The sequence below is a fragment of the Schistocerca americana genome, chromosome 3 (assembly GCF_021461395.2).
Source record: "Schistocerca americana isolate TAMUIC-IGC-003095 chromosome 3, iqSchAmer2.1, whole genome shotgun sequence".
Classification (NCBI taxonomy): domain Eukaryota; kingdom Metazoa; phylum Arthropoda; class Insecta; order Orthoptera; family Acrididae; genus Schistocerca; species Schistocerca americana.
Window position 1 is genome coordinate 523,012,451 of NC_060121.1, and position 17,663 is coordinate 523,030,113.

At 43.8% G+C, this 17,663-nt stretch overlaps 1 protein-coding gene across 1 annotated transcript; it reads left to right on the forward strand.

Annotated features, from left to right (window-relative positions):
• The first annotated feature begins 13,118 nt into the window (after positions 1-13,118).
• Positions 13,119-15,606, forward strand: LOC124606178 (cuticle protein 38-like). Its single transcript, XM_047138145.1, has 2 exons — positions 13,119-13,130; positions 15,301-15,606. Exons 1-2 carry the CDS (start codon positions 13,119-13,121, stop codon positions 15,604-15,606), a joined length of 318 nt encoding a protein of 105 aa, XP_046994101.1.
• The last annotated feature ends 2,057 nt before the right edge of the window (positions 15,607-17,663 follow it).

Sequence of the window (17,663 nt, forward strand, 5' to 3'; positions counted from 1 at the left end):
CTTTCACAAATCACTTACCTCACAAAAATCTTCGCTGCTCAAGCTACTGCAATACAGCGAGCGCCACTACTGCCAGCTAAATAAAGGATTCAAACTACTGAAGGCACTAACTACTGATAGGGATAGTTAGCAAATGAAAGATATTAATAGAGAACAAACAATGTATTTACCTTGATATCATCACAAGTCATAATATATATATCAGTTCATGACAAATTAGAAACCTCCGCCATCTCTCTCCCCACATCCACCACTGCTGGCGGCTCACCTCCAACTGCGCAACGCTACGCGCTGTTCACATCCAGCTGCCGCTGCCCAACACTACAATGACAGACAACAATGCAAACTAGCGACAGACTGCACACAGCACAGCCAGTGATTTTCATATTGAGCGCTACGTAACGTTGCCAATAAGAAAACATAAACAGCCTACTTACAAAGTGATATATACTTGATTCCTCCTTTCGTTACATCTACTGCTCCCAAATGCGCCTTCGCTCATTTCTTGCAGTACTTTGATCTCCTTCCAGTTTCTGCACGATACTTGCAATTGTAGACACTTGTGAAAAGATATAAGGGGCACCATCTTCCTGTCTTTCACAATCAGCTACAGCGGTCAGTGTTGATGATTAAAACTGCAGTAACAGGAGAGACGGCAAATAACGAAATTGTGTGCATTGCGGATTTGCATCTACATCTACATCATATACTTGTCGTACCACTAACTGATGTCCCCTTCCCTATAATAGTCGCAAGTGGCGCTTGGGAAGAAGGAGTGTCGGTAATCCTCTGTATAGCTCAAACTTCTCGAATTTTCTCGTAGTGGTGAATTCTTGAAAAGTACTTGAGAGGAAGTAATAGGTTGTTCGACGCTTTCCGGAAATATTCTCTCGAAATTTCAGTAGTAAAGCTCTCTTGTGATGCACAAAATCTCTCTTGCAGCGTCTGCCACTGGAGTTTGTTGCCGCTCTTCGTTAATTTTTCTCTATCTCTTCTATCACCCTACCTGGTAAGGGCTCCAGAGAGGTGAACAATACTCAAGTTACTCCTACATATTTTACAGTAGGTACTGTTTCAAGCAGTAGTGTAGCTGTATGGATGTGTGTTTCTTTTCCTGTCTGCCCACTATGTTACGTTTATTTAAGAACATGGTCAACTGACAGAGCCTGCACCATTCATCAGTCCTCAGTAGGTATTTCCGCAAATCGGTACTCTCTTCTGGCGTTATTACTTTCTTATAGAGAATCTGATCATTGTGAAAAGTCTTAAAGAGTTCCCTACGCTTTCTATCAGAACATTTACATGCACTGTAAACAGTAACGGTCCTGACACACTTCAATGCGTAACCCCAAACTACCTTTACATTTTTAGATTCTCTTCCGTTAAGAGCGATATGTTCTATCGCTAAGGAAGTCTTGAATCCGGTCGAAAATCCGGTCCGATATTCGGTAAGCTCGTATTTTTTTTTTCTCTGAACGGCAGTGCGGGATGGTGTCAAATGTCTGCCTGAAGTCAAGGAACACCGCATCATCCCGAGCGCTGTTGTGTACAGTGCTACGAACCTCATGGAGGAACAGAGCAAGCTGAGATTTCCAAGATCTCTGTTTGTGGAATCCATGTTGATGTTTTTATAGAGCAGATTTTTCTTCTCCAGAACCGACATTATTCTTGACCGTAAAACATGTTCTTTTATTCTACAACAGGCTGACGTCAACGATACAGGCCTTAATAAGTGCGTCTGTTCTACGGCCCTTCTTCGAAATGGGAGTGACCTGGGCTTTCTTCTAGTCGCTAGGTACCCTTCTTTTCTCCAGAGCACTACGATAAACCGCTGGTAGAAGGGGAGCAAGTTCTTTCGCTTGCTGTTTGTTGAATCTCACAAGTGTCTCATCCGGTATTGATGCCTTTCCAGTAGAAAGTGACCCTATCTTCTTTTCTATTCCGCAATCGGTTAGCTCAACATCTGCCATTCCGACGTTCGTACGATAGTTGAAACGAGGAACAATATTACGATCTTCAGCGGTGAAACAGTTTCTGAAGACCGAATTCAATATTTGGTACTTCTCTCTTTTATCTTTCGTTTCGGTGCCTGTATGATCACTGAGTGACTGAAAAAGTGATTTCTAATCTCTCACTGAAGTTACGTAATACTGAAAGCATTTTTATACAGCCGTTCATGGCTTTCATGTTGCCAAACTACGGTATCATGTCACTTGACCACATTTTTTCACGAGTGCTTTGAAGAACATTCTGGACAGTTCTACCGATAGAACTGGCCATCCAGATCACCCGGCAATTATCTCATCGGCATTTATGGGACATAATCGAGTGGTCAGTTTGTGCGGAACATCCTGCGCCGGCAACACTTTCTCAGTTACGCACACTATAGAGTCAGCATGACTCAACATTTCTGTAGGGGACTTCCGAATTATTTAGCCGATGCCATACCGAGTTACTGCACTACACTGGGCAAAACGAGGTGCTAAACGATATTAGGGGATATCCCATGACGTTTGTAACATTAGTGCAGTGTCACTCTACATCTACGACCACATCTACGTTACTGCATTGCAATTCAGAATTAAACTCGTGACGGAAAGTTCATCGAACCCTGTTGAAGTTATCTCTCAACAGTTCAGTTCTCGAATAGCGGCGGAAAGAGACGAACACTTAAACATGCTTTCTCTCATTTTATTACAATGAACATTCCTGCATTTGTAGTCGGCCGCAAACAATATATTTTCTCATTCGCAGGAGAAAGTCACTGATTAAAATTTATTGAAAAGATCCTGCCATAACGAAAAACGCTTTTGTCATAATGATTGTCACCCTCAATTGCCTACCATGTCGTTGAAACTCTCACCCCTATTTAGCGATAATACAAACCGAGCTGCCCTTTTTTGGACCCTGTCGATGTCTTAAGTCAGTCTTGTCTGATGTGGACCCGACACAGCGCAGCAGTACTCAAGAAGAGGACGGTCGCATGTTCGAATCCCGCCTTGGGCAGGTATGTGTGTGATGTCCTTGGGTTGGTTAGGTGTAAGTAGTTCTAAGTTCTAAGGACTGATGACCTCAGATGTTAAGTCCTATAGTGCTCAGAGCCAATCTCGGTTGATCTGATTCCAAAATGTATCCCTACATCAGTGTTGTGTGTTACTGCTATGGTGTTCCAGCACAGGAGGTTCTGCATAAGGGAGAGCTGAATACACGGAAGAACGAGAATCCAGAAACGCTTTGTGTTGAATATCTGTCTCATGAGTCACCTGTACTGTATTTTTGCCTTTCGCGGACAAGTGTTCTACCATCTGAGCTACCCATGCACGACTCACGCCCCGTCCTCACAGCTTTACTTCCGCCAGTACCTCGTCTCCTACTTTCCAAACTTCACAGAAGCTCTCCTGCGAACCTTGCAGAACTAGGAGAGCTTCTGTGAAGTCTTTAGGAAAGGATTCCTCATGTAAAAAGAAGAAAAACTTTCTAGTAAACATGAGCTCTAAAATGCATACCTTAAGACCTACGGGCGCTTCTTCATCTTCGATACTGTGAAACATATCTCTTCTACTAAAACCTCTTTGCTTTCCATATTCTGGGAAAAGGTAGTATGAAGCAAAGCAATAACAAATGTCCAGTAAACAATGGCTGTAAAATGCATATGTTAACAACTATGAGCAAGTTCAATAGAAGTGTTTCACAATAGCCAATATCAACAAGTTCTCGCATCTTTTAACGTATACGTTTTAGAGCCCATGTTTATTGGATTTTTTTCTTGTTTCGTTCCATACTGCTCTCTTCCAAAATACACTCCTGGAAATGGAAAAAAGAACACATTGACACCGGTGTGTCAGACCCACCATACTTGCTCCGGACACTGCGAGAGGGCTGTACAAGCAATGATCACACGCACGGCACAGCGGACACACCAGGAACCGCGGTGTTGGCCGTCGAATGGCGCTAGCTGCGCAGTATTTGTGCACCGCCGCCGTCAGTGTCAGCCAGTTTGCCGTGGCATACGGAGCTCCATCGCAGTCTTTAACACTGGTAGCATGCCGCGACAGCGTGGACGTGAACCGTATGTGCAGTTGACGGACTTTGAGCGAGGGCGTATAGTGGGCATGTGGGAGGCCGGGTGGACGTACCGCCGAATTGCTCAACATGTGGGGCGTGAGGTCTCCACAGTACATCGATGTTGTCGCCAGTGGTCGGCGGAAGGTGCACGTGCCCGTTGACCTGGGACCGGACCGCAGTGACGCACGGATGCACGCCAAGACCGTAGGATCCTACGCAGTGCCGTAGGGGACCGCACCGCCACTTCCCAGCAAATTAGGGACACTGTTGCTCCTGGGGTATCGGCGAGGACCATTCGCAACCGTCTCCATGAAGCTGGGCTACGGTCCCGCACACCGTTAGGCCGTCTTCCGCTCACGCCCCAACATCGTGCAGCCCGCCTCCAGTGGTGTCGCGACAGGCGTGAATGGAGGGACGAATGGAGACGTGTCGTCTTCTGCGATGAGAGTCGCTTCTGCCTTGGTGCCAATGATGGTAGTATGCGTGTTTGGCGCCGTGCAGGTGAGCACCACAATCAGGACTGCATACGACCGAGGCACACAGGGCCAACACCCAGCATCATGGTTTGGGGAGCGATCTCCTACACTGGCCGTACACCACTGGTGATCGTCGAGGGGACACTGAATAGTGCACGGTACATCCAAACCGTCATCGAACCTTCATTCTACCATTCCTAGACCGGCAAGGGAACTTGCTGTTCCAACAGGACAATGCACGTCCGCATGTATCCCGTGCCACCCAACGTGCTCTAGAAGGTGTAAGTCAACTACCCTGGCCAGCAAGATCTCCGGATCTGTCCCCCATTGAGCATGTTTGGGACTGGATGAAGCGTCGTCTCACGCGGTCTGCACGTCCAGCACGAACGCTGGTCCAACTGAGGCGCCAGGTGGAAATGGCATGGCAAGCCGTTCCACAGGACTACATCCAGCATCTCTACGATCGTCTCCATGGGAGAATAGCAGCCTGCATTGCTGCGAAAGGTGGATATACACTGTACTAGTGCCGACATTGTGTATGCTCTGTTGCCTGTGTCTATGTGCCTGTGGTTCTGTCAGTGTGATCATGTGATGTATCTGACCCCAGGAATGTGTCAATAAAGTTTGCCCTTCCTGGGACAATGAATTCACGGTGTTCTTATTTCAATTTCCAGGAGTGTATGTAAAGCAAAGACCTTGCATTAAAAAGAGATTTGTTTCACGTTACCGAAATAAAAAAAGGGCTCATAGCTCATAAGGTATACATTTTAGAAGCCATATTTACTAGGCTCCTTTCTTCTTTTTATATGAGGAGTCCATTCCTGAAGTTTTTCCGTCAAATTCTGAAAGGACGTGAGAACCTGCCCACCTCCGACTGTGCTTAACTATACAATAACGTGAAACGAGATTTTCACCCAGGCAGTCAGAAACAAACTATAGACTATAATGTAAGCTTTCAAGGTTGATACTGACATCACTTAAAACTTCCGGGCCAACAGGCTGTGGTCGATGTATAAAACTTTCTCCTGATGTTTTCTCTTGAATGTGGGATACATCTTCAGAGGTAAAGTGACGAATTGCTACTAGAGCTTGACGAAGCCCCGAATATATGTGCAATGTAGAGAACATCACAGTCCATCACTTGACTTCAGCTATGAGATTATCTCTGGTAGTGCCAACATTCTCGATTGAAAGTACGAGGGTAATCCCAAAAGTAAGGTCTCCAATTTTTTTATAGGTACAGAACTCTGTTTGTGTGGCTGTTGGTCACACTGTTATGAAGAGTGCTTCACATGCTGTGTGTAAACATGCGCACGCCGCGCTGAGGCACCCAGTCTTGGATTGGCAGCCGTTGAGAATGGAGCTCCCGTTGGATGTTACCGCCAAGTGCGTATTGCACGCAGTTATTCGATTTTTGAACGCAAAGGGCACTGCGCCGATTGAAATCCATCGCCAACTGACGGAAGTGTATGGTGAGTCGTGCATGGATGTCAAAACTGTTCGTAAGTTGTTTAGAGAGTTTGCAGCTGGTCGGACCGAAATTCATGACGAACAAAGCAGCGGGAGACCGTCAATTTCTGACGAGACAGTGTTGAAGGTTGAGCAAAGCATGCGTGAAGATCGGCGGATCACCTTGGATGATCTCTGCACGTTGGTTCCTGAGGTTTCCCGAAGCACCGCGCACAGAATTTTAACGGAAACATTGAACTACCGGAAGGTGTGCGCTAGATGGGTGCCACGCATACTGACTGAGGACCACTTTCGGCAACGAGGTGATGCTTCCAGCGCATTTCTTCACCGCCATGCAGCCGAACAGGATAACTTCCTGGACTCAATTGTCACGGGTGACGAAACCTGAGCATACCACTTTACACCTGAGACCAAACAGCAATCACGCCAGTTCGTAACTTTCTGAACAGCATGGCGGCGAGCTGGTATGACATCGGAATACAAAAGGTGCCACAGCGTCTACAAAAATGCATCGACGGAAATGATAATTATGGCGAAAAATAGCTAAATGTTCAAGCTGTAAACTGATATAAATCATTGTAGAAATAAACGGGGCTATGTACTTATAAAAAAATAGGAGACCTTGCTTTTGGGATTACCCCAGTAATCGTTCTTCGCCATTACGTTGCAATGTTGACATCCAAAGTTTGTCTAATTTAACACCTACCTCTTTTCTGTTAAAATTACTGCGGTGTTTATAAACCTCAATAGCTTCTCTACAGACGGCCAGTATGGCCGAGCGGTTCTAGGCGCTTCAGTCTGGAACCGCGCGATCGCTATGGTCGCAGGTTCGAGTCCTGCCTCGGGCATGGATGTGTGTGACGTCCTTAGGTTAGTTAGGTTTAAGTAGTTCTAAGTTCCAGGGGACTGAGGACCTCAGATGTTAAGTCCCATAGTGCTCAGAGCAATTTGAACCATTTTTTAGCCTCTCTACACATACAGACGTAATAATGAAATGTTTTCGATATGACACTCGTCTCCAGTGAATTTTATTTCATGGTCATCCTCTTGGTAAAGATGTTCCGCTACGGCCGATTCATTCGTATGTCCCACACAGGAATTTCTCCTGTGTTCATTCAGGTGGGCGTTAAAACTTCTTTTTGTGGTACTTGTATAAACCAGTCTACAACTACAGGGAATTTCGTATATACCCTTGTATAGCCGAAGGATGTATTACATCTTTTGCCAATCTTAAATATTCTTTTACCTTCCTGTTGGGTCTGAAGGCAGTTTCTGCGCCATACTTACTTAACACTTTCCCAATGCGATCTGTTATCCTACTGATGAACGGAAGGAAAACTTTCCCTTTGGATGGCTGTTGTTCCTCGTCGATCCTGATTCTCTTCCTAGGGCTAAGTGTCATCTACTGTCGACATTTAAGAAGAACCGTTATTCCAACAAGGACATAGATCGAGCGCATCGCTCTAGGGAGAGAACCAGAATCGACTAGGGATGACGGCCACCCAAAGTGAAAGTTTTCCTTTCGTTCATCAGTACGATTACGGATTGCATCGGTATAGTGTTAAGAAAGTATTGTGTGGAAACTACCTGCAGACCCACCAGGCAGATAAAATAATGTTTAAAATTGGCAAAAGATTTTCGACATCTTTTGGTTACAACAGATGTATATAAAATTCCTTATGGTTGTACACTGGTTTACACAGGGTGTTCAAAAAAAGGTGTCGAATTCTTCGATAGGTGATAATACTCATCGAAGCAAGAAAAATGAGTCTAACAAGCATGGGTCCGAAAACATATGCATTCCGAGATAAAGACGTGTTAATATTCGCAATCAAGCGTCGCGCAGCCCTCACTATAAAGCCATAATCTGTAGGTAGTGTCATCCACTGTAGTAGTAGCCCTTGGGCGGCTTGAGCGAGGCATGTCATCGACAGTTCCTGTCTCTCTGTATCTCCTCCATGTCCGCACAACATCGCTTTGGTTCACTCCGAGACGCCTGGACACTTCCCTTGTTGAGAGCCATTCCTGGCACGAAGTAACAATGCGGACTCCATCTAACCGCGGTATTGATCGTCTAGGCATGGTTGAACTACAGACAACACGAGCCGTGTACCTACTTCCTGGTGGAATGACTGGAACTGATCGGCTGTCGGATTCCCTCCGTCTAATAGGCGCTGTTCATACGTGGTTGTCTACATCTTTGGGAGGGTTAGTGACATCTCTGAACAGTCAAGGGGACTGTGTCTGTGACACAATATCCACAGTCAACGTCTATCTTCAGTTCTGGGAACAGGGGTGATGCAAAACTTCTTTGATGTATGTATTAGAGTCAGACTGGAAAGGTAAAGCCATCACAGGCGCAGTTCTGGCGTTATGCTTGATAGTGCAATACTTCTTTTTAAAAAAGATAAAGACCAAGACTGCTTCATAGGATCAAGTGTAACCTATAAGCACAGAAGGGCAATAAACAGTATATACAAAAACCAAGGGGGAACATTTGGAGTGGAATACGTAGACAAAAGATCGCAGAGTAAAATGGACATAAGGCAGGGACGCAGTAGTTCTTTACCAATGTTCAACCGATACCTTAATTAATAAGTTATGATGAAAATAAAGCAAAGCTTCAGGAGACGGACTAATATTCAGGGTGAATGTATACCAATGGAAATATCTGCCGGTGATATTGCTATTCTCAGTGAAAGTGAGAAGGAATTAAGGTACCTGTTTAGTGTAGTAAGCAGTTTTATGAGCACAGATTACCTGCTGTGAGTATAACAAAGAAAGGCGAAAATAATTAGGAGTAACAGAAATAAGATTTTCGATAAACCATCAAAATTGGGACAAAGTGCCGGAATTCTGTTACTTTCGAAAAAAATAACGCATTACGGACGAAGAAAGAAGGGTGTATGAAGCCTATTAGCACAGGCCAAGGCAGCATTCCCCTCTAAATATGTCTACTATTATCGATCATAGTACGTAATTTCGGGAATATTTTTCTGAGAATGTATGCCTGGAGCGTAGAACTCTATGCATGTAAATCACGGACTCTGTATAGTAAATAAAAGAAGGGAATCGAAGCGTTTGAGATGCGTTATTATAAAAGGAGACTGAAAATAAAGTGGCCTGATAAGAAATGAGGAGGTTCTCCGAGAAATGGCGAGGAAAGGGATACGTGGAAAACACGATTAGGAATTAGGAGAAGGGACGGAATCATAGGACTTACGTTCATAATGGAGGAATAACTTCCATGGTATTGGAAGCAGGCGTAGAGAATAAAAGCTGTGTAGGGACGTATGCAAAAAGTCATCAGGGATTTGGGTGTAAGTGATTGTGTGCATGAAGGGGTTGGCAGAGGAAAGGAATTCATTCAGGGCTGCATCAGACCAGTGAGAACACTGACGACAATGATCTGTATATTCATTGATGTGGCTTATGGTCCCTGTCTCTATTTTACTTATCTTTTTTTAGATGTTTGGTGTGAGTAGCATAAGATCATTCTTTTAATTTGGGAAACCACGCCACGGAATTCAGGAAATTAGAGCAAATACGGAGACTTACAAGCAGTCGTTCTTCCCACGCACAATTCGTGAATGGAACAGGGAAGGGGGGATCAGATAGTGGTACAATAAGTACCCTCCGCCACACACCGTAAGGTGGCTAGCGGAGTATAGATGTAGATGTAGATGTAGATACACTCATCTTATTGTACTAAGTTATGTATGTACAAGTTAATTATAAGTTAATATTGTTTATTTAAGGAGTCCCCGTAGACATGTCGTAATGCGGTGAGAAATGTTCTACATTAGACCGCAGAAAAAAAAGAAAAGGCCATGTAATTGGCAAAAGTCAACAATATGGAGTGTCTTCTGTACTGAACATGGTGTCCTCTAGCCGTTGCATGCATTATTTAAGAAAGTCTTCTTAATGATCAACACGACTTTCTGGAAATATATCTGAATTTACCACGTACAGAAGGCAGGATTTGTTACCAATTGCCAGCTGATGTATATATGAGGAAAAAGGAGTGGCTGTCTGCAAGAGGACTTCATCCGAAGCAGTTCGTTGGCCTGTAAAAATTCTTCTTATCATCACCAAACACGTGACGAAAATCAAAATTAATGCTAATTGCTATATGACAATTTACTGGAACTTCATTGCACTATCCTCATGTTTATGTAGATCTATGGCTCTCATTCTGTACGTAGTGTGAAGAAATAGAAATCTCCTCCTGTGTGATACACTCAAATTCTTGTTAGGTTCACCTCGTTGGGAGCTATAAGAGAGTCAAAATGGGAAGGACCACGTAAATTACTATAATGACCAAGCCATAAAATTTCTGTACGATGAATGCGTTGTACGCAGAACGCGATAAACGGTAAACGATAGATATATTGTGACAGAGGAAATTCTGTTAGTTATCTACGACATAGCGCAACATTTTGATAAACGGCACTTCTAATGGCAAACAAGATTCTAGTACTGGTTTCATTCGAAATTTTAAATCAATACAAACTGAAGGTGGTGGTAGCAGATATCTTCTTTAGTCGTGGTTGCCCCATACGGCACGAAACTTGATAGGAACGCACTTCGCGCAACGAGAAAACATCTCTTTCTCATCAAATATATTGTTGAGGCAAGTTCAAGGGGCTCTTTAGCGGCATATCAGACTGTAGCTCGATGAATAGCGTATCTGTTCCGCCTTAGATCATACATCTAATACGGGAGCAACGCTGCGTGTACAGATACTTTCATATCCCTTTTAACAAAACAGTATTTACTTTATTGATCGGTAGAATGCCTGTGTTTATACAGTGTAGGTACCTTTACAATACAATGTCCATGTATGCATGTCTGAATGACACTGTATCGTGAAGGTAAAGACACTGTATAGGAACATTGTAGCCATCAGTAATGTATCCGTGCCTCGACAGGCTAAAATGACGATATATTTGTCTCCCTGTGCAGTATCAGGAATTATGAGAGAATAAGAGTTGGCATATGGAGGTTTGGATCGGTCCTGAGGGCGTGTTCAGAGAGTTGAAGTGATGTAGGGGACCGCTCACACTAAGCGGGAATTCAGGTTCGAGTCCTGGTCCGGCACAAATTTTGTTGTGTGGTTAACAGCTGACGGCAATGGATAGCCGCAAAATGCGAAACTGTTTCGTAATTGAAACTTCCTGGCAGATTAAAACTGTGTGCCGGACCGAGACTCGAACCCGGAACCTTTGCCTTTGCCTTTCGCGGGCAAGTGCTCTACCCGCGAAAGGCAAAGATTCATATCAGCGCACACTCCGCTGCAGAGTGAAAATCTCATTCTATTTCGTAATTATTTATTTTGGTCTATAGTTGTACTTTATAAATTTGCCTACTGGCTACCTGTTTTAGTACCAAGTCCCATAATCAGGCCAGCTTATGATCCAAAAATCACAGCACATAGTGCAAATAATTCTTTAATAAACACTCACAATTTTTTTCATTAACACCAAACACATGATGTAGATTGCGATATTAAAATACAGACATCTCCTATGATCAACACTAACCGACTACAAGACAAAAAATTAATTCCTGTAGTCAGGGACAATAAACAGTATCAGCTTACTAATCGACAAAACATATCCATCAGTGATAAGGAATGAGGAGCTTAACTTGGGGAACGTAATCGATGTTGTAACACCATCCCTCTACCCACAGACTGCTCAGTGGCTGTACCTCAGATACTAAGAAGGTTGAGCGGTGGTTAAGATACTCGCTTTAGGAAGGACCGAAGTTGAAAATCCTATCCAGCGATAGATGAAAGAAACCTAGGTCTTGTGTGGTTTCCATATACTCGTATAGCCTTACGGCAAGTGCCAGACTGGTCCCTTTGACTAGGACGTGACCGAATCCCTAGAAAATTCGTCTCTGTTCTGAGATTGAGATCCATCTCTAATGACCTCGTTTGCCGACTGGATGTCAAAGCGCCTTTTTGTTTTGCATCATGCGTACATGAAATATACTAGGTCTACAACTTTGCTTCCACCATTTTTTCTCGAAGTTCGGGGTTTTATTTTGAAAAACTTATAAAAAATTGTGATTCATAGTATTGACCATCGCTGGTCACTACATTCTCCCATCTTTCGGATAGCATACGAATCCCGTGGCGAAAGAACTGGGCGTTTTTTGTGGGTATCCATGAATCGATTCAATTTTGCACTTGTTCATATGATTCTAAGTGCTGATCAGCCAGACTGTATGCCACTGATCGAAAAAGGTGGTAGTCAGAGAGCAACGTATGGAGAATATGGTGGGAGGGATAGAACTTCTCATTTCAACGTTTCCATGTATATTTTGACGGGTTTTGCGACATGGGGTCGAGCACTGACCTGCTGCAAAATTGCTTTTACGTGTCTGTCGCTGTATTGTGGCCGTTTGTGCTTCAGTGCTGGGCTCGAACGCATCAATTGCTTTCGATAATGATGTCCTGTGACTGTCTTCGTCTGTTTCAGTAGCTACGAAAACGTTCTGTCTTCCACCGCCATGCCGATCTTCGACATCAAAACCACCTTTCTTAAGGCGTTCAAAACATTATCTGCACGTTCTTCCACTAGTAGTTCCCTCACCATTGGTCTTACCCAGCATTTTAAGAGACACAGCCGCAGGTTTATTCAGGTTAAAGCAGAAAATTAAAAGTTCCAGCAAATGCCGAGAAATGGGTACGTAAGTTGACGTACTTGATCGAGAATAACCTTACGATGCGATCACAAATCGACTAATATTTTTATGGCTTTATGTTTACAGATGCCTAAGCTTATTGTATTACACCTATGACCAACCACCTGAACCCCACTTGCCGCTACTGTCGTCTATTGCAAAACGGCGGAAGCAATGTTGTAGACCTGATAAATTATATTATAAATCATCACATTACGGAAGGGATCAGCTACACTACACCTGGATAAGTCAAACGGAACGAGACCAAGGACAGCATAGTGCTGCGAGAGCCTGGTGTCGGACTGCGAGTGCGAGTGCCGGAGGCCGCCTGACCCACAGAGGGCCGGTATATAAAGTGGCCAGGCGGGCGAACGGCGTCAGTTGCCAGCAGACGACAACAGACGCCCTACCATCATGTACAAGCTTGTGAGTAGCACGACCCAGCCAGATAAGCGAACGCACAGGGCCTCTAGTGTACTGAGCCTGCTGGACTACTGGACTGCTAGAAGTCCGGGTAACTGAGAGTAGGTGTCGCGCACCGACGATTCCGTACGAACTTAATTACGCATATAGACAGTCCACCGATCCCAGGAAACGAGAATCTGGACAGTTTTTGCCTCTTATCGAAATCGATACTAACACGATATCAATCCAGGGAATTTCAACCCTTTCGAGAATGTTTTGATTTTAAGTAACTCATTTTTTGTTATTTGCATTTGCTGTTGTAATTTTTCATTTATTTTATTAACTTTTGAGTTTTGTTAACATGCTACGCTAACTGGCAGTTGCACATGCGTTGACTTTCTCTGATCGAGAGAGGCGGCATAGTGGTTAGCACACTGGACCCGCATTCGGGAGGACGACCGTTCAATCCCGCGTCTGGCAATCCTAATTTAGGTTTTCCGTGATTTCCCTAAATCGCTGCATGCAAATGTCGGGATAGTTCCTTTGAAAGAGCACCGCCGACGTCCTTCCCTAATCCGATGAGACCGATGACCTCGCTGTTTGGTCTCGTCCCCCAAGACAACCGAACACAACTTTTTATGCACTTGTCCCTGTTATGATTACTGATAAGGTTTGACCAGAGAGGAAAAGGATACAACCGGTCATAGGGATATTGTTGTTACTAATATGTCTAATTGTTCTATGGGATGCTTCAGTGGATACCTTATGGGATACTGGAACCTCAACTCAAACAATGGAAGCGCAATCCCGTACTGATCACCAGCATTACTCTGCTTCGAAACATTACGGATGCTGTACATGTCGTAGGAACAGACTGTCAGCACGGTAGTAGCAAAACGGCCTTACTCCTACGAACGCTAGATTCAAAGGCATCGTTTTCATTGCGGCTGGTGACTTCATTTCATCGTAGCTCAGCCATTTAGCAAGAAATGTTTGTAAATTATTTACAGAAATCTTCCTCTTGAATCATTCTACCTATTTCTAGAAACCAGGTCAAATTCCGTGCAGTAGTTCCTGAGATTTTTATCAGATTACGAATTCCATGTAAATTTGACACTTTGATGCTTGCCAAACTTGATGATTCTAGTTCAACGGGAAGTACGGTATAGGTTTTCATGAGTGAGTTTTCGAGTATCAAGCATGTGACATAAATGGACGATTCTTTTGAGTGCACTGACTCAGAAACGTTTTTCTTACATCACCAAGGGTCCGTAGACCCCAGTACGTGAGATAAATCTGAACTTGATACCTGTACTGTTCCTGAAGGAAAGGGTTTTTACTAGTCGGACAGAGAGACGGACAGACAAATAGCCGGACACCAGTGTGATTCTATAAGGATTCTGTTTTTAACGACTCAGGCACAGAACCCTAAAAATCATCTTTGTTTGTGACGAACACAAGTTTTATAACACACTTTATGCAAACAATGAACATTAGCCACATTTTTCCTATTGCTAGTTATAAAAATAGTGTAAACTCAGACCTTTATCAACACATTAGTCTTCAAGGGCTCTCCAGCCGGACGGTCAGGTCCTTCCGTATATCTAGATCATTCTGAACTCTTCTGGTATCTACAACGTATTTAGAAGCAGTCACTCGCGATTAATCTACAGCTAGGCCGTCTCTTTCATTCAAAATTACTTCATTTTATCACACTGACCTAATTATCAAGTTATAATAGCCATAAAAGAAAAGAAATTGTAAAATAAAACAAAACCTTTGTATGATTAAAGATAACAATTGCATTATAGAAATATTTGAGGAATAGTATTGCGAGTCAGAACAATATACGTAAGTTATTCATACAGTTCTCTGAAACATGGGACTTGAAAGTCACAATAAATAGCAGTCCTACATATTTAGATGGTTTATATGAAAGGTCATGAAGAAATTACAGAAAATATGGCAGAAGCACATAGTAAAACATTTCTTCTGCAATTTACCCATGACATAATTGGAATACAAAAGCACTCAAATTCGTTTCAAACACCGTCTTGTACATACCTTGGCTTTATATTATGAACATAGATTAATGAAGCTAAAACCGTAAATTTACAGATAATGTATTTGTCCCGTTATAGCATCATTCAACTTAATCTGGGGTCTTTAACGCAATCCTGTTGTGTCACAGGTGATCCTTCTGTGCGCCGTGGCCGCCGCCCACGCCGGCTATCTGGGAGGCTACGCCGCCCCCGCTGTTGCCGTGGCCGCCCCCGCCGTGGCTGTGGCCCACGCCCCCGTGGCCGTGGCGCCCGCCGCCTCCTCCATCGCCAACACGTACAGGATCTCGCAGACGGCTCGCGTCCTGGCCGCCCCCGCCGTCGCTGCCGCCCCCGTGGCCTACGCTGCCCCCGTGGCCTACGCCGCCCCCGCCGTCCACGCCCCTCTGGCCTACGCCGCCCCTGCTGTCGCTGCTCCTCTGCTCAAGGTCCACTAAGATCGACGCCTCTAAGTGACGTGCCAAACCCAGTGGCTCATCTTTATTTATTAAAGATTTCGTAAACCAGCTTCATTACATTTCTGCCTACCTTTCCCTTCCTTCTACTGTTGGAAGTTTGAGAATCTGGAACTCCTTGTTCTGGTTCTACTGGAGAGCGACGTTCAAACGTACTGAGAAACAATTGATTCAACGATGCATTCATACCTTACACACAGCTGTATAGTAAATGATTTTTTTAAATGCTGAAGGATAAAATTTCAACGACCTCGGGAAAGATCAGCTTGGATTCAGCAGGAATGTAGGAGCACGTGAGGCAATACTGATTCTACAACTTCTAGAAGATACGTTTTATGTTTTGACAACGTTGACTGTAACACTATCTTTGAAATTCTGAAGGCAGCAGCGGTAAGACACAGGGAGCGAAAGGCTCTTTACAACTTGTACAGAAAGCAGACAGCTGCTATAAGAGACAAGGGGCATGAAAGGGAAGCAGTGGTTGAGAAGCGAGTGAGACACGGTTGTAGCTTATCCCCAATATTATTTAATTTGTACATCGACCAAGCAGTAAAGAAGACCGAAGAAAATTCTGGAGCAGGAATTAAAGTCTAGATGAAATAAATAAAAACTTTGATGTTTGCCAATGACATTGTAATTCTGTCAGAGACAGCAAAGGACCTGGAAGAGCAGCTGAACGGATTTGATGCTGAGGGAATTAGATTAGGAAATGAGACACTTAAAGTAGTAAATGAGTTTTGTTATTTGGGGAACAAAATAACTGATGATGGTCGAAGTAGGGAGGATATAAAATTTAGACCGGCAATGGCAAGGAAAGCGTTTCTGAAGAAGAGAAATTTGTTAAAATCGAGTATAGATTTAAGTGTCTGGAAGTCTTCTCTGCCGGCCGGAGTGGCCGTGCGGTTCTAGGCGCTACAATCTGGAGCCGCGTGACCGCTACGGTCGCAGGTTCGAATCTTGCCTCGGGCATGTATGTGTGTGATGTCCTTAGGTTAGTTAGGTTTAAGTAGTTCTAAGTTCTAGGGGACTGATGACCTCAGAAGTTAAGTCCCATAGTGCTCAGAGCCATTTGAAGTCTTCTCTGAATGTGTTTGTATGGAGTATAACCATGTATAGAAGGAAACATTGAAGTTAAACAGTTTAGACAAGAAGATAACAGAAGCTTTCCAAACGTAGTGCTACAAAAGAATGCTGAAGATTAGATGGGTTGATCACGTAACTAATGAGGAGGAACTGGAGAGGATTGACGGGAAGACAACTCTGTAGCACAACGTCACGAGAAGAAGGGATCGGTTGGTAGGACACATTCTGAGATATCACGGAATCAGAAACGTATTACTGGAGGCAAGTATGATGATGATGCTGATTATGATGATTGGTTTGTGGGTCTTTCAACTGCGTGGTTATCAGCGCCCGTACGAATTCCCAACATTTGCTCAGTTCAAACTCGCCACTTACATGACTGATGAGGACAACACAAACACCCAGTCATCTCGAGGCAGGTGAAAATCCCTGACCCCGCCGGGAATCGAGGCAAGTATAGGTGGTTGGGGAGTTTCGTAAGTCGTAAAGGGACACCAACACACTAAGAAGATTCAGAAGGATGTAGGTTGCAATAGTTTTTCGGAGATGAAGAGGCTTCAGCAGGATAAAGTAGCGTGGAGAACTTCTGACTGAATACGACCGAAACAACAACAAAATTTCAACTTATGCCGGGATGAAGCTATGTGAAATGAGATATTAATATTGTCAGCGTCTTAACACTTCTTCGTTTTGGAGAAAGCAATGCACATTATGAAGTTTAAATGGAATATTTTTGTCTCTATTGTGATCCCCATAAAAACTTGGGTTGTTATTTCCAGGTCTGTTTTCACTTCTGGGGTTATGGTTTACTCACACATAAAATGCAAGACTTTCTTATTCAACAACTTTCTTATACCCGTGTGCTTGGTGAGCACATGACGATTTAGCTGATATTTTTTCAAACCTTGGAAGCTATATTGCTTATATTATCTACCCCCTTCTCAAACATATCAATA